A 24171-nucleotide genomic window follows, 5' to 3' on the forward strand; every position below is an offset into this window, starting at 1 on the left:
GTATGTAGTTATTCCATTGTAAGCATATTCCATAGTTCTGTTTAACCAGTAATTTCTAGTTAGACATGTACATTATTTATGGTTTTTTTACTGTTACACTGAATAAATCCCTTTGCTAGATCAAATAGTGTGTGTATTTTAAGACTTTTGGTTCATATTGCCTCTGTCTACCAAAAAGAATACGATTTTCACTTCTAACATAAGAATGTATCTCTTCTCATTTGCTAGTTTAAACTTTTCCCCCAGTTTTATATGGAAAATGTATCTCATTTGAGGTTGTAGTTTTTGTCCTCAAATCTTTATTGGTCTTTTGTATTCTTTGGCGGGGGCGGATAATTGTCTGTTCATGCCTTTTGTCCTTTTCTTTTTCTATTAGGGAGGTTGTTTTCTTATTTGTGTGCATTGTTAATTTTTTTTCAATTTCATTATTTGCTGTTCAACTTCACATGCAGTTTTTGAGGCAGACAATTTTTATCTTCACATGTTCAAAAATACCGTATTTATTTCTTTACCATTCAGTTGGTTTTAGAAATCAGATAAATGCTTCCATATTTTCTTGTAGTAGTTTTATATTTCTTTTTAATGTTTAAATCACTGATTTATCTGCCATTTATCTTGATGGTATGATAGAATCACATAGCATTTACTCTTGTGTCTGACTTCTTTCACGTAACATGTCTTCGTAATTCATCAGTTTTGTGTGCATCTTTGGTATTTTTTTTTCATTGCTGTGGTGGTATTTCAATGTGTGACTATGTCACAATTTTACTGTTGATGGACATTTTTATTATTATTATTTTAAAGAAGTTTTTTTGGCAGTGCCATGTGGCTTGTGGGATCTTAGTTCCCTGACCAGGGATTGAACCCGGGCCACAGCAGTGGAAGCGCCGCGTCCTAACCACTGGATCGCCAGGGAACTCCCGTTAGTGGACATTTTTTCCAGCAGTTTAGGCCTGTGTGTCAGGGCTCCCCAAGCCCATCCCTACGTTCAGTGATTTGCTAGGAGGACTCACAGGAATTATATTCATGCTCATGGCTGTGACTTACTGTGGCAAAAGGATACAAAGCAAAATTAGCAAAGGGAAAAAGCAAACCAGGAGCAAGTTTCCAAGAGTCCTTTCCCAGCGAAGTCACACAGGACGCACTTAACTTTCCCAGTAGTGAGGTGTGACAACCCATGTGACACATTACCTACCAGGGAAGCTGAGACACTCAGTGCCTAAAACACCCTCTGCCTAGCTCAGATTCATGACTTTTCACAAGTAAAGTGGGTGTTTGACATAAGCTGTAGAGAAAAAATTTGGCAAACAGGTAAGGTACAGTGAGCCATTCTCATCAGCAAATGATGAGAGGTGTCCGGAAATCCAAGTTCCCAGATTCCAAGGGGGACCAACCTTGTAAGCAGGCCTTTCTAATGATAGCAGCCTCAGGCCTGCTTCTACACACAGCATTTTATGAGTAATGCTACTATGATCATTCATGTGTCTCTTCGTGTTATGCGAGGGTGTTTTTGTGGAGTCTGTCTCCTCAAGTGGGTCTCAGAGTCTCAGGGTATTATGTGTGAGCTTAACGTAAGTAGATAACGCCAAGCCAGTCATGCAGAATGACACGCCCCCACCGGCGTATGGAAGTCACGTTGCTCCATGTCTGTGCCAACACATTTGTGTCGATTGTGCTGTTCATTTTAGCCGTTGCAGTGTGTGTGTATTGATGGCCATTTGTGGTTTTATTTTGTACTATCCTGGCTATCAGTGAGATTGAGCACCTTCTCATATATTTAGTAGATGCTTAAGTAACCTCTTTGGGGAAGCACCTTTTAAAGACTCCTGTTCATTTTCTGTTAGTTGTCTTTTTCTTACTGATTTGTAGCGAGTTCTTTATATAATCTGGATATAAACCATTCTCCCACTTTGGCTTCCATTATGACTCTCTTAGTGATGTCTTTAAAATTCTTATTTTATTCTTGTTTAGAATTTATTTTTTAACATAACAAATGCATCTATGTATTTTTTACGGTTAATGGTCTGTGCCTCATTTAAGAAACCTTTCCCTGCTGCAGGTCATCAATATATTATTTTAACATCTAGAACAGGTGTCAGCAAACCACAGCTTGCAGATCTACCCGGTATCCTGTTTTTATACTGCGGAAGAGTAAGGTTTTTTTTGTTTTGTTTTGTTTTTTTTGCGGTACGCGGGCCTCTCACTGTTGTGGCCTCTCCCGTTGCGGAGCACAGACTCCGGATGTGCAGGCTCAGCGGCCATGGCTCACAGGCCCAGCCGCTCTGTGGCATGTGGGATCTTCCCAGACTGGGGCACGAACCCGTGTCCCCCGCATCGGCAGGTGGACTCTCAACCACTGCGCCACCAGGCAAGCCCTCTCAATTTTAACCATTTCCAATTTATCGTGATTTTTTTTTTTTTTTTTTTTTTTTTTTTTTTTTTTTTTTTTTTTTTTTTTTTGCGATACGCGGGCCTCTCAGTGTTGTGGCCTCTCCCGTTGCGGAGCACAGGCTCCGGACGCGCAGGCTCAGCGGCCATGGCTCACGGGCCCAGCCGCTCCGCGGCATGTGGGATCTTCCCGGACCGGGTCACGAACCCGTGTCCCCTGCATCGGCAGGTGGACTCTCAACCACTGCGCCACCAGGGAAACCCTTTTTTAAGGTTTTGAAAAAAAGATGATGATGAATATGCAACAGACACCATATGTGGCCTGCAAAGAAAAATCTGGCTCTTTACAGAAAGTTTGCCAGTCCCTTTCGAGAGGCTTCACTGTTTTGCCAACCTGGAATGGATTTTGTACACGAGTAAGATATAGGGGCCGTGTTTCATTTTTTTCCCTAATGGAAATGTAATTACCCCAGTAGTGTTTATTGAAAAGATTATCCTTTCTCCATGGTCTGCAGTGCCATATTTTTCATAAATCTAGTGTCCATTTAATGTACTGACTTTTTTCTGGACTCCTTTCTTCTTTATTGGATCATTTGCCTACCTCTCTGCCCATATCACGTTGCTTAATTTTACTTAATTAAGCTTTATTATAAACTTTAATGAGCAAGTCCGCCTACCTTGTTTTGCCTTAAGAGTATGTTGGCTCTTCTTGTCCCTTTGCATTACCATGTAGGTTTTAGAGAAAAAAAAAATGTGGAAATTTGTTAAGAATTGACATCTTTCTAATACTGATTTGAATAAGATACATACCTTCAGTTATTTAGGTTTACTTTCAGTAATGTTTTACAGTTTTCTAGGGAGAGGTTTTGCAGATCATCATTGGTTAGATTTTTTTTCTTTTGGTGTCATTTGTAATTATTTAAGTGACTATCTCTAAAAGATATGGACCTAAAAATTCATAGTAAAACATTATTTTGTTGCTAAAGTATTAACCATGCTTTCTTAATATTAGATAGCTAGACAGTGTTCAAGTTTTCAGTTTCCTCATAAAGAACAATTTATTTCAGCCTGTTTGAATTAAGATCCAAATTAGGTCCACTCATTGACATTGTTAATATGTCTTCTTCAATTATAATTGTCTCCTTCATGGATTTTCCCCCCCTTTGTAATTTATTTGTTGAAGAAATTGTGTTGTTGACCCTGTAGAATTACTGCCTGTGTCTTGCTGATAGCATCCCCCTGGTGGTGTTTAGTATGTTTTTCAGTCCTCTGTATTTCTTGTAAATTGATAGTTGGATCTAGAGGCTTGATCAGATTCATTTGATCTAATATTTTTGGCAAAACTATTTCATAGCTGGGGTTGGTGTGTTCCTTTATCAGGAGGTGCTTGATCTTTAATTTCTCTTTTTGTAATATTTATAACCGTTGATCCTTAATGCCTAGATTAATTATTTTACTAAAGGATACAAAATGGTGATATGCTTATTTTATCATTTCTTCATTTATTAGCTGTTGTAGTTCTATAAAGAGAAAGTGCTCCGTTTTATTTGATTACTCAGTAGTATACTTTATAAAGAAGGGTAGAATAAGTATTGATACTTGACTCCTGACCAGTTTTCAAAATAATGACTTAATTCTCTGCAAGTGCTGGGTTGACCAATGAACTTTAAAAAAAATTGTTTTCGTTACAAACACATGGACTTAAATACACTTCTGTTTCAAGTCTTTGTAATTGGCTTCTTCAGGTTGGCTCCTGAGCCCTTTAGACAGGACCCTACTAGTCTTTGAGAGCTTTCTTGCTACCTGATATAACCGATACCATCTATATTTTTTATCCTGTATGTGAGCTTGTGATTTTCTAAGTAGCCTTCGTATCTTTGGGTAGAAAAAGTTGTTTCAAGATCAGTATTGGCATGTTATATGCTGTTAACAAGTAATACGTGTAAACATAAGGATACAGGAAGGTTGGAAGAGAAAGATTGGAGAAAGCTACTCATGCAAACCGAACTAAAAGAAACTTGTTTTGCTCTGTTAATACCAGACTAAATAGACTTTACGGCAGAAAAGCATTATTTGAGATTAAAAGAGAGTATTTCACAATGATAGCAAGTTCAGTTAACAGAAGATAGGACCATTTTGAATACCTAATACAATATATAGAGAAAAAACTGACAGAACTAGAGTATACTCTTTACATATATGTGAGACCTTTGAACCATTCATTTTTTTCTTTTAGTTTGGAAATTATACCTCAATTTTTACCTCTTGGGCCATTTAGTAGTTCAGGTGAAAACTTACAGCGTGCATGATTCAAAGTTTACAGTTTTAATCGATACTTTAAGTGTCTCCATAGATAAGGCAAAATCTTAAAAACTTTAACCCTGTTTATCTGTTCCACTTCGTATATTCTTATTGTTATGTATTTTTTAACTCTATATTTTAAACTGTGTAAGACATACAGTTGGTCCTCTGTATTTGCGGGATTTGCATCATCGGATTCAACCGTGGATTGAAAATATTCAGGGAAAAAAATTCCAGAAAAACATATTTGCTATGCACCAGCACCTATTTACATACCACTTATGTTGGATTTACAACTATGTACATAGCGTTTGCATTGTATTAGGTATTATAAGTAATCTAGAGATGATTTAAAGTGTACTGGAGCATGTGCGTGGGTTATATGCAAATATTACACCATTTTACATAAGGGACTTGAGCATCTGAGGATTTTGGTGTCTGCAGGGGTCCTGGAACCAATTCAAGGACTGTACGACTGTACTCTGTGTAGTGCCTTGTGCAGCCCTTTTTTGTTTGTTGATACTACTAGTTCATGTATTTCTTCTCTCCTGGTGCTTTGCTTATCTCTAATATGTTGGTCATTGTCTTTGGAAAGTTATTTAAAAAATAATCAGAGGCCTAGGATGATAGGATGTCTTCTTCCAGAGAGGATTTTTCTTTGCTTCTGCCAGGATTCTGGGAGTACTAGCAATGTGGGATCATCTTAATCTGGTTTAAAGAATTGAGCTTTCCTGAAATACTCTGGTGAATTGAAGCTGCCTTCATTCTTGGGTGTAGTCCTTCATGGTCCCAACCTGCACCTTGAGGGCTACCAGGATGCCTACTCTACCTGTGCAGGCCCTGGACTCCAGTTTTTGTCTCTTTTTTTGTACAAGGCTATCCCAGGTACGGCTCAAATTCCTGGCTGCCCACTCCCTGAAGAGTTCAGATGTTTCTAGGGAAAATACTGGGCTGATGCCTATGGATTTCCACATTGTTCTGGATCTCAACAGAGTAATTCTTCATTGTTGTATTTGCTCTCTGATGCCTTCAAATAGACATTTCTTACATGATGCATTTTTTAAATTCTTTTTTTTTTTTTTTTTCTGCGGTATGCGGGCCTCTCACCGTTGTGGCCTCTCCCGTTGAGGAGCACAGGCTCCGGACGCGCAGGCTCAACGGCCATGGCTCACGGGCCTAGCTGCTCCGTGGCATGTGGGATCCTCCCGGACCGGGGCGCACGAACCCACGTCCCCTGCATTGGCAGGCGGATTCCCAACCACTGCGCCACCAGGGAAGCCCTAAAATTCTTTTTTGACTTAGTAGTTCAGTCGACTTAATCCTAGTACTTCGTGCTTTGGTTCAGTATGTTGTTGCTGGATTTGGCAGTTGGTACTGAACTTTTTAATTTTAGAGCTTGCTCTGTTTTCTCAGCCCCATTTATTTTACTACTGTCCTTTCCCCCCTTGTTTGAAATGCCACTAGTAGGCTCAAAATTCGTATGTGTACATGGATCTGTTTCCAGATTTTCTTCTGGGATTTTCAAAGTAGGGCACAAAAGTGAAATTTTCTTGATTAAAAAGTAAGATAAACTTCAAGGAAAAGAAATTTATTAGCTGCTTTTTAATATTATGACTTCATCTATTTTGGCTTTGTAGCAGTTTTTAAGAAGACTTTTATAATACTGTGTGATCAATATTTGACAATGCTGACTAGCTTAGACTATCATTTTGAAGTATGTACAAAATCCACTAGTGCTGTATACTTGCTTGAACTTAGTACAAGGGTTTAATATCCTTTAATCTCATGTAAAATAATTCTGTTAGAATAAATGCTGATTTCTTGTTTTATAGTTTATCTTGAGGAATGTGAACTAGCTAAACAGCTTCATCCAAAGGAAAATGATTTGGTGTTTTTGGTTCCTGAAAGACTAAATGGAGAGGAGGAGGACATAGAGAGAAATCGCATGCAAGATCCCTATGAATATTATTGTGGTTATGTTCATAAATTCCGCCGCACTTCAGTCAGTAAGTACCTAATGAGACATTGAAGCGAAATCTGTCAGCAGCTCATCTTTTAATTTCCCTCTAAATTAGGCTTTACTAGCCATGTATTTGCTATACATTTACCAGATGTGTATTTGCTCGATGTTTACCAGACTGTATTTGCTAGGTTGATTACTTAGCATTCAGAGTCCTCTTTTAGTTTTTCTAGACTCAGCTGGAAAAGGCCCAGCATTTATTGCTTTAGACTTAGGATTTAAAACCTTTCTTTTGTAATGTCTCCTCCTTCTAGTAAATTCCTTCATCTGTCAGTGTGTTTGTTACAAAACAGACAATTTGCAAACCATCTGTTTGTTAAATCACATTCCAGCCTTGGTTTGTGGCTAATTACTGATGAGCAGACCAAACACATAACTAATTGTAAGCAACTGGAGGGGTTCACCATTTCATCACTCCCATCCATCGTGTTGCAGGGGCCTCTCTCCCTAAGGCAGCATAACAAAAATAATGTTAGCTGGAATTTAAGGACTACTGACTGTGTGCCAGCCAGTGTGCCCTGTCCTTCCTGTGCACATTTATCATCTTTTCCCAGAGCCCTGCAAAGCAGAATGGTTTGTTCTCTGCTCATGGGGAAATCAGAGTTCAGGGATGTTAAGTAACTTATCCAAAGACATCCTTAGTATTAAACGCTAGGTCCAGAATTGAAACCTAATTTTGTTTGACTGCGAAGTCCACACGCTTGATATATGCCAAGCTGCCTTTTTGACATTGCTGCTCTCTTAGTCTCTGTTATGTGAAGAGAATATGTGATCATTATTCCTTCACCTTTTTGCATCGTATCTTAAAAATAGCAACAAAGCTGTTAGGAGTTTAACATTGTGCCGCATCATAACTGGTGTGCCATGTTTACTATTGTGTGATCAGAGCTCAGTTCTTTATGCAAGATGAGTTTAGCAACAGGGATATATAGCTTCATCTGTGCTTTCAACTCTTACAGGTGGTTACATTTGCCAAAGTTCTGTTTCTAAGATTTAGAAACGGTTTCTGTCTCCTTCCCTGAACTCCTCATGCATCCAACTATCTGACATCTCCATTTGGAGATTATTAGACATTTCAAACCTACTCCAAAAAGAAACACTTGATTTACTGCCTGACATGTGCTGTTGCTTCGGTTTTTTCCAACGCAGCATGTGGGACCTCCATCCCATTCTTCCAGTTGCTCAGCCCAAAACCTCAGAGTCATCCTTGAGTCCTGCTTTCCCTCACACGCTCCATCTAATGCATCAGGAAATCCTATTGGATCTTCCTTTGCCATATATCCTACATCCAAGCGCCACCTCTCCCGCTACCTCCTGGCCCACACGACCATTCACTTTTACCTAGATTTTAGCCTCTTAAGTTGTCTTTTTGTGCTTTTTCCATTGCAGTTTATTCTTCATTCTCAATAAGTGATTCTTTTCATGTGTGAGTTAGCGCATGTCACTTACCTGCGCGGAGCTGTCCTGTGCTCTTGACCTGACTCAGAGTCATGTTCAGAGTGATTAACTGCAGAGCCCTCTGAAGTGTAGCTGCATTTACTCTCTTGGTCTTCTAGCTCGCTTCTCCCTGCTTTTCCTTCTAGCCATTCTGGCCTTCTCCCTGTTCTGAAAATAATCCAGGCACCTCACTGCCTCATTGTCTTTGCAGTTGCTGATTCTCTGCCTGTAACCCGCTTTCCCTGGTTACGGGCATGGCTCACTCACTTAATGCCACGTCTCTGCTCAAATATCATATCAGGAAGACCTCCCCTGACTCTCCTGTCTACGATAACACTCCCTCACAACCCTCATCACTTCCTCATCCCCCCTCTCGGCTTTCTTCCTAAGACTTACCATCACCTGACATGTTTATTTGCTTATCTGCCTCCTTCTTCTAAAAAATAAGCCTCCAGAGGACAGGAACGTTGCCTGGTTCTTAGGAGGCAGTCAGTAGATACTTATGAGAAAATTATTTAAATGATGTATAAAAAACATGTTACAGGGCTTCCCTGGTGGCACAGTGGTTGAGAGTCCGCCTGCCGATGCAGGGGACACGGGTTCGTGCCCCGGTCCGGGAAGATCCCACATGCCGCGGAGCTGCTGGGCCCGTGAGCCATGGCCGCTGAACCTGCGCGTCCGGAGCCTGTGCTCCGCAACGGGAGAGGCCACAACAGTGAGAGGCCCACGTACCGCACCAAAAAAAAAAAAAAAAAAAAGTTACAAAACACGTTGTTCTGAATAACCTTTTTAACTGGACACTGTTATTCACTGGTAACTGAAATTGCTTTTTCTCCTTCTTGATAATAGTGCATAATGGGAAATCTGAGTGCTCCGTTTCCATCCAGACTCAACATAATTTACCAGTCAATTTAAATGCATTCGTGAAATGTCTTGTAATCAGCTCTCTGGTGACTACACAAAGGAAGTTGAAAGCCATGTCTTTGCTGAGTGGTCGGAACCAACTGGCCAGAGCCGTTCTGAATCCAAACCCCATGGACTTCTGTACAAAAGATTTACTAACTGCAGCATCTGAGAAAATTGTGAGTGATAGTCATTTGATAACAGGGAAAGTCAGAACATTTCATGTCAGGATGTTAAAGCATCATGTTATTTTCATCTGTCACACATTCCCTTTTGTCTACAACAAAGACATAGTCACCATGTGTGCCCAGTGACGTTTTTAGTGCTTAGTTTTCTTTAATATTGCAAAGTAGTTCTTTGTGTTAGGTTAGTCAGCTTACCTCAGGAAAAAAGGTAGAGTGCAAAAAGGAATTGAAAATATGCTTGAAGAGCAACATTAAAATGTGAGGTGAACATCCTACTTAACTGTTTGTTAGGTGATTAAATGCAGGAGTAAGAGTAGGTTTAATGGAATGAATTTTGCATTTGAATGATCAGTGGAGCATCGACTGGTATTGTTGCCAGTGTGACAACGAAGTTGTGATTCTTTGTGAACACATATTTCTCACTGTTGTAAGAGTTGTGTGTAAGTTCCAGGAAATTAACACAAGAGACAGGCGGAAGGAAAGGAATGTTATTTGAACCCCTGTCTTGTGTTAGGGCTTTCATATGCATTTTCTCAGTCCTTGTTGTAGTTTATCTTATGACAGGGCCAAAAGTAAGCTCATCACATGAGATGAATTGTGCCGAAGCACAGCAGTAGAGGGCTGCCGCTCACTCAGGCAGAACAGCGCCGTCTGTCCTGCTGTGGTAGCTTTTATTAAAGCATTATCTAGGTTTACATTTTTAAAACTTGTTTTCTTAACATTTCAGAAATGTCAAAGCAGCAACCTATGTTTTTATTAATTATACAAGCAATAATTGGCTTTCGTGAGCACCTGCCGTGCTTCGTCCTTGAGCGCAAAAGCAGCACAGAGTTCCCACCATTATTTTGATTACACTGAAGTAGCACAAGGAAATCTCCTTGCGTTCCCACCACTCTGATTATACTGAGGACATCTCACGGATCAGGGCCCAAAGCACTCAATGCTTCTTCGCAGGCCCCCGGTTTGCCGGGGGGGCTCAAAGCAATCAGGACTGTTTGCAGTTCTGGCTTATTCGCCAGCCCCCAGTTTGCTTAGGGGGGGGGGGCTCGTGGGTCACGTCTCCTTTCCATCCTCAGTTATTCCACTACAGTTCTCACCCTCTAAGGAATCCCAGATTTAATGATTGACAAAGGCTGAAGCCCAGAGAGGTTAGGAGTTTAGAGACCTAGCTTTTGAGTGAAACTGAGGTGTAGACTCAAATCTGACCCAAAATCCATGCTTTTTCGACTGTATCACTTGTGTTAGGAAAGGAAATCTTGGAATGTTTTTACTGTCTAAAGAGAGAATTGACTAAAATGGGAAGAACCACAGAATAAAAAGAAGAAAAGTGCAAAACAATTTATTGTGATCAGCTTTATAAGAATCACAAATAAAAATATAGTTGTTGTAGTTGTAGGTGGACTGAGGCCTGTAGACACTCATCAGTAGCTCTTTCCAGTAGTGAAAGTGGTTCTTAGATTAAGGGTCATTTTGGGGTCTTGCCTGATCATCACCAAAGCTTCTGTCTGACAAAGGTCAGCAGATTCAAACAGATGCCTTCCACTCTCTTGCTCTCCTGTGCCTTCACAGGAAGAACCACTCGTTCTCACTAATGTCTTTTGTATAGATTGCCCACCTAAAAGATTTCAATGAAGACCAAAAGAAAGCAATAGAAACTGCATATGCCATGGTGAGACACTCCCCAGCAGTAGCCAAGATCTGTCTGATTCATGGACCACCCGGGACAGGAAAATCGAAAACCATTGTGGGCCTCCTGTACCGCCTGCTGACAGAGGTAGAGTGTGCGCGAGGGCATCTGTGCCCTTAATTGAGTATGTTGTTTTACTTTAACTAACGTGTAAATAAGTACTAAAGTGCGTTTTTTCCCTTCACTTTTGTGTATCTTTTTGATACTGTGTGGAACTATATCAGATAAAGCAGTAGCAGAGGTAGAGAAGATTATAAGAAATAAAAGGAACAGAAAATGTTATCTTGTGTGAAACTAATGCTAAGGGCTAGAATGGTGGTCTTCGGGCTTCATTATAGGTCACAGCTAATCCCAGGAGACCATCTTGAATGTATTTCTGGGCTACATTTTGAACATTGAATAAAATAAGTGGATAGTAAGGTAAGGCTCAGAGAAGTTACGATAAAATTTTATGCCAGAGTAATTTGGGGGGGGGGGGGCACGGCATGCGAGATCTTAGTTCCCCGACCAGGGATCGAACCTGGGCCCTTGGCAGTAAGAGCACCGCATCCTAACCACTCGTTTGCCAGGGAATTCCCTGCCAGAGTAATTTTTTAACATCAATGTAAGATGTAGGTGCTTTTATTTACTTTTAACTACTTATTAGGGGAACTTTCAAATATATGTGGCAGTAGAGAAGAACTATAACGCTGCATAATAGAGCTCATCAGTATTTTTTGTTTGTTTGTTTGTTTGTTTGGTACAAATTGTCGAACCAGAGGAGGGGACTTTCAGATGAGAACTCCAATGCCAAAATCAAACAAAACCGTGTCCTTGTGTGTGCGCCTTCCAATGCAGCTGTTGATGAACTTATGAAAAAAATTATCCTTCAATTCAAAGGGAAGTGTAAAGACAAGAAGAATCCTTTGGGTATGATACTTATGTGGGCTTTTAATTTGTTTTCAATGTTTAGTGTGGGTAACCTTGAATGACAAAGAGCAAGCCAGTTCTGGTAATTTTTTCTACTTGAGGCTGTGGCCTATGTGTACTTACTGGTTTGTTTAATGAATGTTTTGGGGCATTTATTCTGTGCCAGGCCCTGTGCTATGTACTGAGGTTTCAACAGTGAAACCCTCAAAGAGACAGGAAGTGGATGGATCAGTGGGCTGTAAAGGTAGAAGCTCTATAATAGGAGTAAAATGTGGGTAGTTTGAAACACCTTAGAGCAGCCCTTGATTCAGTTGTGTAAGGGTTCGGGAAGACTTTTAGAGGAAATGATATCTAAGATGAAACTTGGAAGAGCAATGAGGCCGTGAAGTGGGGAGAGGACTCTCGTGGAACTTACTGTAAATAAAAAAGACCAGAAGCCAGAGAACCATGGATGGTTCAGTATAGCTAGAATATAACGAGCTCCACCAAGGCAAGGGCTTTTAAAACTGTGTTCACTGTAGTAACCCCAGTGCCTGGAACAGTGCCTGGCACTCAGTTGGGACTTAGTAAATGTTTAGTGACGCAAAAGCTAGAGCAGTCATCACTTATGGTTACCGAGTGCTCAGTATGTGTCAGTACTCTCAGAGTAATCCTCTGAGCCACGCAGTAAATAACCTATCCACATTTTATAGGTGGAGAAGCTGAAGAGTTGAGATATAAAGTATACCACAGGGATAAGTCTTTTCAGCACAGTTGACAGATTGAAGAGCATTGCCACCGAGGATTCGGGATGCTTGGGCGAATGTGTAAAGTCATTTCTGTGCACTTAACCTTAACACCTGCTCTCACACCAGCCATCCTGAGTGGTGTGGTTGTGGCTCTGGGTCGGGCTGCTCTTCTAAGCACATGTATCTTGTCTTCCCTAACCAAATTTTATTTTCCTTGAGGTTACCTGGCAGTGACCTCAATCAGTTAAGATTCAGTTGGGCTGCAAATAATAGACACTCCAAGTACAGTGGCTTAACTATGATAGAAGTTTATTTCCTTCTTACTCAGAAGCCCAGAGATGGACAGTTGAGGGATGATACTGGCCTGATGACTCTGCTTCCGAGTCTTCAGAGACCTAGGGTCTTTCTACCTTGTTGCTCCACTACGTGTGACCCCCCCACTCCTTAGTTCACCTCATGGTCAGAAATGGCTGCTCCAGCACCAGTAGTCACATCTAGCAAGTGCAAGGAAAAGGGGACAGATATACTAGCCGTGCTTTAAGAAAAGTTCTGAGACGCTGCCAGTAGCACCTCTGCTTATTTCCTTTTGGCCAGAACTTAGTCCCATGGCCACACCAGCTGCAGGAGCAGCTGGGATGTGTCGTCTTTATTCGGAGGGATCACACACGTGTTTCCTTTATTGCATATGTATTAGCTACATGTAGAATTCATTTGCTTTTAAAACTTAAAATGCATTGTCAACTGCAGCTTTTCTACTCCCCATTATGTTTGTGAGAACTGTGACCTTATGTCTCGCTGTATATGGATGCGGTCATTCATGTCAGCGGCTATAGGGCATTTCATCATATGAGTGCACGGTTTATTCGTTATCCATTGATAGCAGTGTAAGTTCTCTTCCTTTTTTTTTTTTTTTGTTATTTCAAACTTTATTCCTGTACTTGTGCCTGTTTCTCCAGTGCAGGATGAAAACGTTTACTGCAGTGACTGAGTTGTATTGTGTTGTGCTGTACAGCAGCTGAAGGGAGCACACTGGAGTACTGTGTCCTTACTCACGTCTCCTGAGTATTCATACAGGCTGCTAGGGCAGTGCTTTCACACTGTGGCTTGTGACTAGTTTAGTGGATTGTGAAATCAGTTTAGGGAGATCAGAACCAGCATACTTAAACAAGATAAGATAGAATAGAAGAGAACAGAAAAGATTAGAGTGTAGGTAGTGAGGGGTAAGTATTGTTTTGTGAAACCTGTTTTATTGGTGAGGTATGAGTGTACTGGCTTTCAGTGTGAAGTGTACCTCATACTATAGATCACGGTCAAAAGAGTTTATAAAAACACTGGTCTAGTGTATATATACCTAGAAATGAAAATACTGGGTTGAAGGATTTGTGCAGCCTCTAGATGGGGCCCGGTTCTGCTCCAAAGTGGTTGTATCAAATTATACAACCGAGAACAGTTCCCGTGCGGTTTTCACTTTCCTTTCCCTGAGGGAGGGTTAATAAGCACTTTTTCAGGTGTGGGTTGACAACACAAGAAGGCTGGGACGAAGGTGGCACAAGTGTCGTGTCTAGGTTGGATTTTTAAATTTTTTTGTTAGAGAGAAAATGAAGTCTCTTGTCAGTAAAGACAGCTTTTTTCTTCTTTTGCAGTACTTTCATTTTTGCTGCTTTTCACTATGTCCAGTGGTCCTGGGTGTCCTTTAAGGAAATACCTTGGACATCTCACCATTAAGTGTGATGTTTGTTTCTGGGGTTTGGTATATACCCTTTTATCAGGTTAAAAAAGTCCCCGTCTAATTAGAGTTTTTTTAATGAATGGGTGTTGAATTTTATTGCATGCAGTTTTTTTTTCATTCATATCCCCCCTCCCCCCAACCGCACAGCAATGGAAGCACAGAGTCCTAACCAGGGAATTCCGCTTTTCTTTTATTTCTTTCTTTCTTTCTTTTTTTTCTTTTTGGCCGTACCCCGAGGCTTAAGGGATCTTAGTTCCCCGACCAGGGTTTGAACCCAGGCCCACGGCAGTGAAAGTGCCGAGTCCCAACCACTGGACTGCCAGGGAACTCCCTACAATGCTTTTCTAATGTGAAAATATCTTTGATTCCTAGAATAAGGTCAGCTTGGTTGTGTACTATTATTTTTTAACACATTGCTGGATTGCTATTGATTTTTTTTTTTTTTTTTTGCGGTACACGGGCCTCTCACTGTTGTGGCCTCTCCCGTTGCAGAGCACAGGCTCCGGACGCGCAGGCTCAGCGGCCATGGCTCACGGGCCCAGCCGCTCCGCGGCATGTGGGATCTTCCCGGACCGGGGCACGAACCTGTGTCCCCTGCATTGGCAGGTGGACTCTCAACCACTGCGCCACCGGGGAAGCCCTGCTATTGATTTTTTTAAATGAGGCCAGCCTGTAATTTTTCTTTGTCATATCTTTGGTTTTAGTATTGAAGTTATACAGACTTTAAAAATGAAGTTATACAGACATTTATTTGGAATGTTTCATATAAGACAGAGAATTACCTGTTACTTGAAGGTTAATTTGTTTTTAGTGTTGTTTTTGGGGGGGACTTCTTGTTTGTTTGTTTTTTGTCTATTTTTTGACAGATGGATAAGTTTCTGTCTGCTGAATGTCTTTAATTGTTGGTTTATTCAAGTTTTCTACATTTGAGTGAGTTTTGCTAATTCATATTATTCAAGAAAAATTTCCACTTCACCTTAGGTTTTCAAATATATTGGTATAACATTGTTCACTGTATTCTCATTTTAAAAACCTCAACTGTATTTTGGTTGGGTCACCTTTGTCATTCTCTGTATTATGTATTTAGACTCTTAAGTCCACATGTGGCATGGGCCTATAGTTGGAAAGTCCTAGAAGAGAGTTTGTTTTTCTCCCAGCTAAGCCCAGGCCAAGATAGATTCATGTCTTTTTCATCCCTCCACCTCTTCCATGCCCTCTTGCTTTCTAGTGGGCTTTAATTCCAAGCCCCCATTATAAAATTTCGATATGTTGATTGGAATGGTAGTTTTTGGAATGGTAGTTTTGCTGATGTAGATATTTGTCAGACTCCGTAGAACTAAGGATTTTTAAATCTCTGCATTTTATTGTATGTAAATTAAAAAACAAACACCTAAGCACCTAGAGAGTGACCAGCCCGCAGCCTGTTCCCTCCAGGGAAGCCACAGCAGCTCAGGGGCTTTCACCTCTGGTTTTCACCTTTCTCTTTGTTTTTGGCCCCTAGGAATTTCTCTTACATCCTTCTGAGCTCACCCTCATTTTAAAGGATGTCTGTTTTAATTTCTGTACTATAGTGGGTATAAATCTCATCCACCTTTCTGATAGAAACACAGGTTAGCAATTTTGAAACCTTCAAATAAATGTTGGTCAGAGAAGATGGCTTCAAATTTTAGAAGAATGAGCTGAACTAGGAACAAAAATATGTGTAGACAGCTGTATAATGAGCTCATTTATTCATTGAACATATGTTTATTGTACTTACGTGCCAGCTGCTGTTCTAGGCAGTGACCAAAACACAACCTGGTTCTTATGGGACCTGGATTCAGTGGAAGGAGTTAGCAAACAAGTATGTGATGTGTCAGATTGGGATAAGTGCTAATAAACGCTGCATGATTGCTATAGTTTAGTTCAGTGAAGCAGTGGGAGATTTTTAGATTAAATAATACCTGAAATGTGCTAACCTAAAATTAAAATGTGGTTAATAAACCAGTTAAATGATGCTGACAGTTTTTGGAATTACCATATTCCAGAATTTCCAGCTTCTTGTGTCCCTTAGATCCTGGAGTGGCATTGTGATGTGGAGCAGTTTCAAAACCTTGGTTCTCAGTATCCTGCAGAAAGCATATGATGGTCGCGTAAGATTCTGTTTGGGGAATTCAGACATGTATTAATAGATAAAAGTCTTCATCTTCGAAATACCCTATGGCCAAGAAATTTGTTTTATTTTCACTCGCCATTTCCCAAATACATTTTACCATGGAGTGATGTATAGAACGTAGTTTGAGAAGCATTCGTGTAGTAGAATCTCAGCTCTGCAGTGTACTGTTGATGCAACCTCAGTAGCTTTTATTAGGTGGAAATAAGTCCTTGCCTTGTAGGATTCTTATGAAGCAAATCTAAAAGAATGTGTGTGGGACCTCTAGTGCAGTTCCAGGTATTTGGTTGATTAATAGTTCATGTTAGCTCCTTTCGCTGACTGTTAATATATTTGCTTAGAAATAGTTATTATGTACAGAAATTGACAGTGTTCTTATTAATCTCTAAGTGTGACTTTTATCAACAGGAAACTGTGGAGATATAAATTTACTACGTCTAGGTCCAGAAAAGTCTATTAATGCTGAGGTCCTAAAATTCAGTTTGGACAGCCAAGTTAACCACAGAATGAGTAAGTACTGAATAAAGGTATATATTAATTGATTTCTGTTTCTTTTTGTATGGTAGAAAATGGCGTGGGCATTAAAGGTAATTTGGAGACCCTAGAAGTAGTCTAGTTTTGGAAGCTAGTTTTTCTTCTCATTGTGTATGCATATGTATATATTTGTTAGAATGAGCAGTTGTTTATCTTTTATTTTATTTATTTTTTTTTAAAGAAAAAGAATTACCTTCTCATATTCAGGAGATGCATAGAAGAAAGGAATTTCTAGATCATCAACTAGATGAACTTTCCCGCCAGCGTGCTTTATGCCGAGGTGGAAGGGAACTACAGGTATCTAAACATTTCTTGATCAGTGTTTTTTAATAGCTCGTAGATAAACTAGTTGGTGAGTATTTGATGCAATTCTTTCATTGTGGAATAGCATAATTAGTGTATAAAAATGTACACAGGGCTTCCCTGGTGGCGCAGTGGTTGAGAGTCCACCTGCCGATGCAGGGGACACGGGTTCGTGCCCCGGTCCGGGAAGATCCCACATGCCGCGGAGCGGCTGGGCCCGTGAGCCATGGCCGCTGAGCCTGCGCGTCCGGAGCCTGTGCTCTGCAACGGGAGAGGCCACAACAGTGAGAGGCCCGCGTACTGCACACACACACACACACACACACAAAATGTACACAGAAATGGTATGCCTTACATTAGGGGTTCAACTTTTTTTAAAAGAACAAGATAGTAAATATTTTAGACTTTGCAGGCCATGTGGAGTCTGTTTTAGCCACTGAACGCCACTGTTAATGGCATGAAGGCAGAGTAGGTAACAATAAGTGATGCCCCAAGGGTTGGCCTGCTTAAGCAGAAAGAGCGTACCTGCAGTACCCTGGACAGAACTGAATCATACACAGTATTAAGAATTTATTGGACTTCCCTGGTGGTCCAGTGGTTAAGAATCTGCACTTAACACTGAAGGGAGCTCAGGTTCGATCCCTGCTCAGGGAACTAGGGATCCCTCATGCTGCACAGTGTGGCCACAAAAAAAATGAATTTATCAAATTAACACCTACTAATTGAAACACGGGGTGCTGGTTGTTGGGTTGCTTTATAATGAGCTGATGTTTAAAAACAGACCACAAGAGAAATCGAAATCCAAATAGAGAAGTTTATTTTCACAGGTCTTGAAGAAGGTATAAGGCATGCCTTGTGGGGCGTGACAGGCAGGTCAAGGGAGAGTGCAGACAGAGAGAGGCAGGCCCTGGCGCACATGTCATTATCAGAGTCCATGGGTGGAGTACTTTGGGGTTCCCAGGCTAGGGCTGGATTGGCCAATTTTAACCAAAAGAGCAGGGTTTTGGTAAGTTGCTTGGAGGGTCTTATCTAAAGGGCATATAAGGGGAAGGCACTGGGTAGCAGGGGAGACTGTTGATCACAAGAGCTTATGTTGGCTGGTGGGCTGGTGACTCCACAGTCTGCCGTCTAGGGCGTGCGTGTGTGTGAAGGGGCCTAGAGTTAGTTTGGGGTCTCTGCAGGCTGCTTGGCCAAACAAAATGGATGCCAGGGCAGCAGTACCATGGAGTAGCTTAGCTAAACTCTGACACACAGCAATACAGGAAGACTGGTATAGAGAAAACACACTGGGTGAATCAGTTTTTCATTGGTAAAGTACTGGCTCATCCTTTTGAAATGTGAGGCAGTCCATTGGAAAGCATTTTAAAATGCTTAATTTAATTTTAATGATGGCATTCTGATTTTTTCCAGAGGCAAGAATTAGATGAAAAAATTGCCAGAGTTTCAAAAGAAAGGCAGGAGCTTGCTTCTAAAGTTAAAGAGGTAAGTAGTTCACCTGTAGCATTTTCCTGGTATTACTTTTTCTTTTTTTTAACTTATGAAATAGTTCAAACAACCTGTGGTCTTTTCTCAATTACATTTAAAAATTTGGGGGAATTCCCTGGCTGTCCAGTGGTTAGGACTCTGTGCTTCCATTGCAGGGGGTGTGGGTGTGATCCCTGGTCAGGGAACTAGATCCCGTGTGCTGCAACTAAGAGCCCACATGCCACAACTAAAAGATCCCTCATGCTGCAACTAAAGATCCCACACGCTGCAGGGAAGATCCCACATGCCACAACTAAGACCCAGCGTAGCCAAATAAATAAATAAATATTTGAAAATACAGGAAAAAAAAATTACATGTCTGAATTCAGGTAGAGTGACAGTGGCTGGGATATGGCCCAAGAAATACAAGCACCTTTTTTCTCAGTTTTTGGCTGAAAGCATATACTCTTTTTACTTGTTTTTGATCACAAAAATCCTTCTATAATATGTATAACTTTTCTCAGTATTCTTTGGATATAAAAATATCAACTAACATTTAGATTGGTCAAAGCTAGGATGAGCCAGGTGTGTACCCCGTCACCAGAATGCAGCCCTTAATGAAATGAATTGGGGGTCAGGGAAAGAGACTGGTTACTCAACCGGTAAAAGAGACCATTACTCAACCGGTAATGGTATTTGTATTTTTGAGCTGAGGTTTTTCTCTTGAATGTATTATTGACCTTCTCTGTGTGGCTAAATAAGTATAATTGAACTTTAGCAGTTTGTTTATTAAAAATTATGTGGAAAGCTTTTTATTGTAACTTTAAGCTGAGCCCAAAATTAATCTTCCCACGTTTAAGGATGAATTCCATGTTTACCAGTATTATGGTTTTTGCCACTGATCACGTTGTTCTGTGAGCCATAAAATTAATTGTACTTGGCAGTTTCACTCATTAGATGGCTGAGAGGAGACGTATGTGACAGTTAACATGTGAGCGCCAGAAGGCCACAGTCACCAGCCTCTTCTCACACACACGCCGTGGCGTCCATGGTTGAATCTATCATATGTTCGGGGATGATTCACGACAGCTTTTTCCGGAGGGGAAATAGGCTAACTGAATCTCTGATGAGAGTACTAGTTTATTAATTTGAACACTGAATGATATGCGTTGTGAGGTGTCATTCATACTGTCAGTCTCCATCACAGTTTATTCCATTATAGTCTGGACCAAGGTTGTAGGATTCTACTGTGGAAGTAGAACGCTTGTCAGTTTCACGGGCGTTTTTGTTGGTACCAGCCCTTATAAAAGAGAGAACAATATTATGTACTTAAAAACTAACAGAAAAGGGTATGTTCAGGCTTAGTTCTGATCCTGGTTTTACTCAGATAATTGCTTCACAACTCAGTAGAATTACTTAATCTTTGCTTATTCTGATACCTTCCCTCATACATCAGGCTGTAAGAATTGTAATCCACTTCGTCCAAATTAAACCCTGAATACATTTTTCTTAATGTGCTTATTAAATCATGTTCTGAGATTAGACTCCACTGCAAAGTGTTCTTTCTGATGGCTTCTGATTATCTTGAATGTTTCTGCTGTTTTCTAGGTTTGAGGTTCCTACCTTTTACTAGACATTATTCTGCTACATAATAAGTGTAGTTAGGAATTTATATACAACTGAATGTTGATTAACTTTTATTCTCTTAGGTTCAAGGACGCCCACAAAAGACACAGAACACCATCATCTTAGAGTCCCACATCATCTGCTGCACACTGAGCACGAGTGGTGGTTTGCTGCTCGAGGCTGCTTTCCGTGGGCAAGGGGGTGTCCCCTTTAGTTGCGTCATTGTTGATGAGGTCAGTAAGCAGTCGGCCATACAGCTTTGCCTAGGAGTAAGGAGTAAGTCTTAGATGAAGAGTGGCTGCCGAGATGTTGACAAAGTGGTCTTTGCATCTGATTTTGACCTGCCATTACGTGTGTATTCTCTTATGTTGAAATATGCTGCTAGTGACCCACCACGATGAAAATTGCTTTTTCAGTAGTGGGACTGTAGTCTTAGGGATTCCTGATTGTTCTTCATAAAATCCCTCCTAAGGATTATTGTAGCTCCTGCTTGGGATATCTCTGGTTACCTTTTGAAGCATTTTTAATATAACTCTGGACAGCTCTGAGCCACCATATTTTCAGCTAATATCTTTATTCCTACTTCATTCATTGAGCAAACATTTATTGGGTACCTACTATTTGCCAGGATGTAGAGCCAGAAGACAAAAGAGATGGAAAACAAAGTACAGAGAACCCATCCAGGAGATCCAAGATCCAGTATTCACCAAAACGAAGGAATAGAAAAGATGGAAGTGATGAAATAATTGAAGAAAATGCCATTGAATTGAAAAGAAGCTTGAGTCTTGCAACTGAAGCAGCCTACTGAGGAAGAAGGAAGAGAGTGGGATGGGGGTGGGACACACAGACACGCAGTCCCCTCAGGCATGTGCCCAGCAGGGACAAAGAAGACAAACCGGGGACGTGACATGGCCCTTCTAGCTTATGGCTGCTTCCCAAGTGGTAGTGGCACCTGAGTGGTGGCTGACTTCAAAACGTGTGTGGGGTTTTTTCCCCCCCTTCGGCGTTTAGAATGTTTTTGTTGTTTTGTTTTCTAACCAAAGAAAGTTCTTATTTTTGATCTTTGGTGCAGAAGGAGAAAGTGTATGTTTCTGAATGGTTAGGACTCTTATGAATTGGATAGACTGTATATAGATAAATAAATAATAGAGATAATTCTGATTATGTCTCCATTCTGTACTCTTACCAAGGCCGGACAGTCTTGTGAAGTTGAAACTCTTACTCCGCTCATCCATCGTTGCAACAAGCTCATCCTCGTAGGAGATCCTAAGCAGCTCCCTCCCACAGTCATTTCTGTGGTACGTTTTTCACATTCGTGTTGCTTTAAAGTGGAAGGGGCTTGTTTGGGGTTTTTTTGTTTTGGGCAGTGGGGCAGTCTTTCTTGGATCATCATCTCTTATTTGCAGGGAAAAACAGGGAATGGCTGAGAAAAGAGAACCACTGTTGAGAGCCTTCATAGTAAAGGTCTCCGGAAATGTTCCTCTTTTCATAATGTGCTTATGCGTGTGTGACAGGAGCAGTGTGAGTGTCACAGACCAGAAGTTTAGGAGGAGGATGTCCCATGTGCAGTGAGCTGTTCCTTTGGGAAAGGCAGTGTGCAGCTGTTCTAAGGGCTGTATCTGATTTATTTTAGTAACATAAACACCAAAACAATAATAAAATAAAAACTTTAAAAGCAAGGAAAAGAATCCAACCTCCTGATGTATATTTAAATATGTGCAAATTTGAGGAAAACAGTATAAAGAGAAATTATTCTTACAGTAACGTTTTCAATTTTAGGATTCTGTATCCTATAGTGCAGGAAAATGCCAGTGTCCCTCACATCCTCTGAAAGGGAAGGTGGTGAAAGGAAAGAGGTTGTGGGCTGTGCTTGTGGGAAGATGAGCACCAAAGTTGTGGTCCCCTTCACTTTGCTTCTTAAATCTCACTAAAGATGGCTCCTAGAAATGCACAGCAGAATCAGGATTCAGATGTTTTGGGTAATCTTCATAGGTCTAGATGATGGTTTTGAAATTTAATGAAATTTGAGCATTTTACTGATACATAGATTATTTGTACAAATAGAGAGTAGTGGCTGCATAAACAGTCCCAGAGAACAGGCCATTTTCACAGCATTTCTGTTACGTTATGGAAAGAAAGCAAGTTGTTTTTGTTACTACTGTTCTTTGACTTCGGAATCATCAAAATGGTAGTGCAGTTCTTTGACGTCTGAACACTCGTGCGCCCGCGTCCCTGAGTGAAAACCTCGTCCATAGGGCAGAGCTGCTGCAGGGGGCTCTGCTTGTGGACAACTAGGAGGAGCCAGCTGTGCCCTGCATTCTTTGAATAATGCGGTATTTCAGAAACCTACTCATTTAACTTCCTGAAGGGCCTTAGCCTGTGGTTAGTGAAAAGGGTTGTCGATAGGCCTCAACTTTACTGTCTACTTTGGTGATTGATTAAAAACAGCAGAAGTGAGAAAAATCCATTTGGACTTTTATTGTTGCAAAAATAAATAAAGGCTTATTGAGAAAATTTCAGAAAATAATTACAAAGTTAATTTTCTCAACATGCCTTTCTAATCCTAGGGATAATTACTATGAACAGTTTAGTGAGTATTTGAACTGTTTGTGGGCATGTGCGTGTTGACTTTTTTTTCAGTCTGTGTTCATTGAGTGCCAGGCTAATTCAGGCACTGTTTTTAAGTTCTGGTGTCATGACAGTGATGAAAACAGACAAAAATCCCTGCCCTCATGAAGCTGACATTCTAGAGGGTAACAGACAGTAAATAAGTTACTAAATTCAGAATGTCAGATGGTTATAGGGATTGTATAAATTTGTGTATATGTATGTAGGTTTTGACCTTGTTTAAAGGTGGCAGAATCAGTCTGTACCAAATTACCTTTTTTCCAGTCAGTAAATAGATCAGGAATATATGTTCATGTCAAAACATTAAAATCTCCATCATTTTGTAGGATGGACTAGTTTTTTTTCTGGAAGTAGTTGTGTTATCTCATATAAACCATTTTCTTTTTCCCCAGAGTGAAGTAAATGAGGTTTTTTTAGCTATAACTTGAATAGATAAACTTTGGGGGGGTATAGATGAAATTGCCAAGTGTCTACTAAAAATATTCTCTTTAATTATACAAACCTATTTAATATCACATATGCAAATAATCACATATATGAATAATACAAATAAGAAGTAATGCCTATTTTCTCCACTCTGATAGTTTGTGAAACAGGTTTATTAAAACTTTGCACGTACATCTTCAATGCTCATATTGTCAACATCACTTATAAAGATTGCATCATCTTAGTGGGTTTTCCAGAGCACATTTTTTGCTTCTAGATTATTTAAGATATAATACTTTTTGAATCTTGATATGATGCTACCATTGAAAAGTATATCCCAAGGCACGACCGTGATAACATTAAGACAGTTTTCTTCGTTTGTCAATTAAGTCACTGTATTTCAGATCACAGGTTTGTAACCCTTTCTTGGATTGATGAAATCAACTTAGTTGCCTGTCTCCTCCACTAGAATGCAAGTTCTGTGACACTTGCTCTTATTCACTGTAGACTCTCAGCACCCCAAGTTTTAGCTGCTGAGTATATGATGGATGGATGAAGAAATTGGTCTTTCAGAGGCTTATTTACAATGACATTCATTATTTCTAGTTGTGAGAGCATAGCCCAGAAATAATTGTTAAAATCTGTGTTACAGTTCTTTGCTGCTTTTATCATCGATTCTTTCAGGTGACCCCTGTTAGCACCAAAATAGCGACAGTTGTGGTCATTCACAAGATCACATCTCGTTCATAAG

At 40.4% G+C, this 24171-nt stretch overlaps 1 protein-coding gene across 6 annotated transcripts in view; it reads left to right on the top strand.

Annotated features, from left to right (window-relative positions):
* The window catches only part of SETX (senataxin), an 81376-nt gene that overhangs the window by 42198 nt on the left and 15007 nt on the right, over nucleotides 1-24171 (top strand). For all 6 annotated transcript variants that reach the window (XM_082842486.1, XM_082842487.1, XM_082842488.1 and 3 more), the window contains 9 exons: nucleotides 6522-6695; nucleotides 8996-9228; nucleotides 10841-11008; nucleotides 11680-11830; nucleotides 16848-16949; nucleotides 17155-17270; nucleotides 18687-18758; nucleotides 20450-20599; nucleotides 21557-21664. In XM_082842486.1, coding sequence (XP_082698612.1) covers nucleotides 6522-6695; nucleotides 8996-9228; nucleotides 10841-11008; nucleotides 11680-11830; nucleotides 16848-16949; nucleotides 17155-17270; nucleotides 18687-18758; nucleotides 20450-20599; nucleotides 21557-21664 — 1274 coding nt within the window. The remainder of the gene's footprint in view (nucleotides 1-6521; nucleotides 6696-8995; nucleotides 9229-10840; nucleotides 11009-11679; nucleotides 11831-16847; nucleotides 16950-17154; nucleotides 17271-18686; nucleotides 18759-20449; nucleotides 20600-21556; nucleotides 21665-24171) is intronic.

The sequence above is a fragment of the Leucopleurus acutus genome, assembly GCF_964270905.1.
Source record: "Leucopleurus acutus genome assembly, chromosome: 7".
Lineage (NCBI taxonomy): Eukaryota > Metazoa > Chordata > Mammalia > Artiodactyla > Delphinidae > Leucopleurus > Leucopleurus acutus.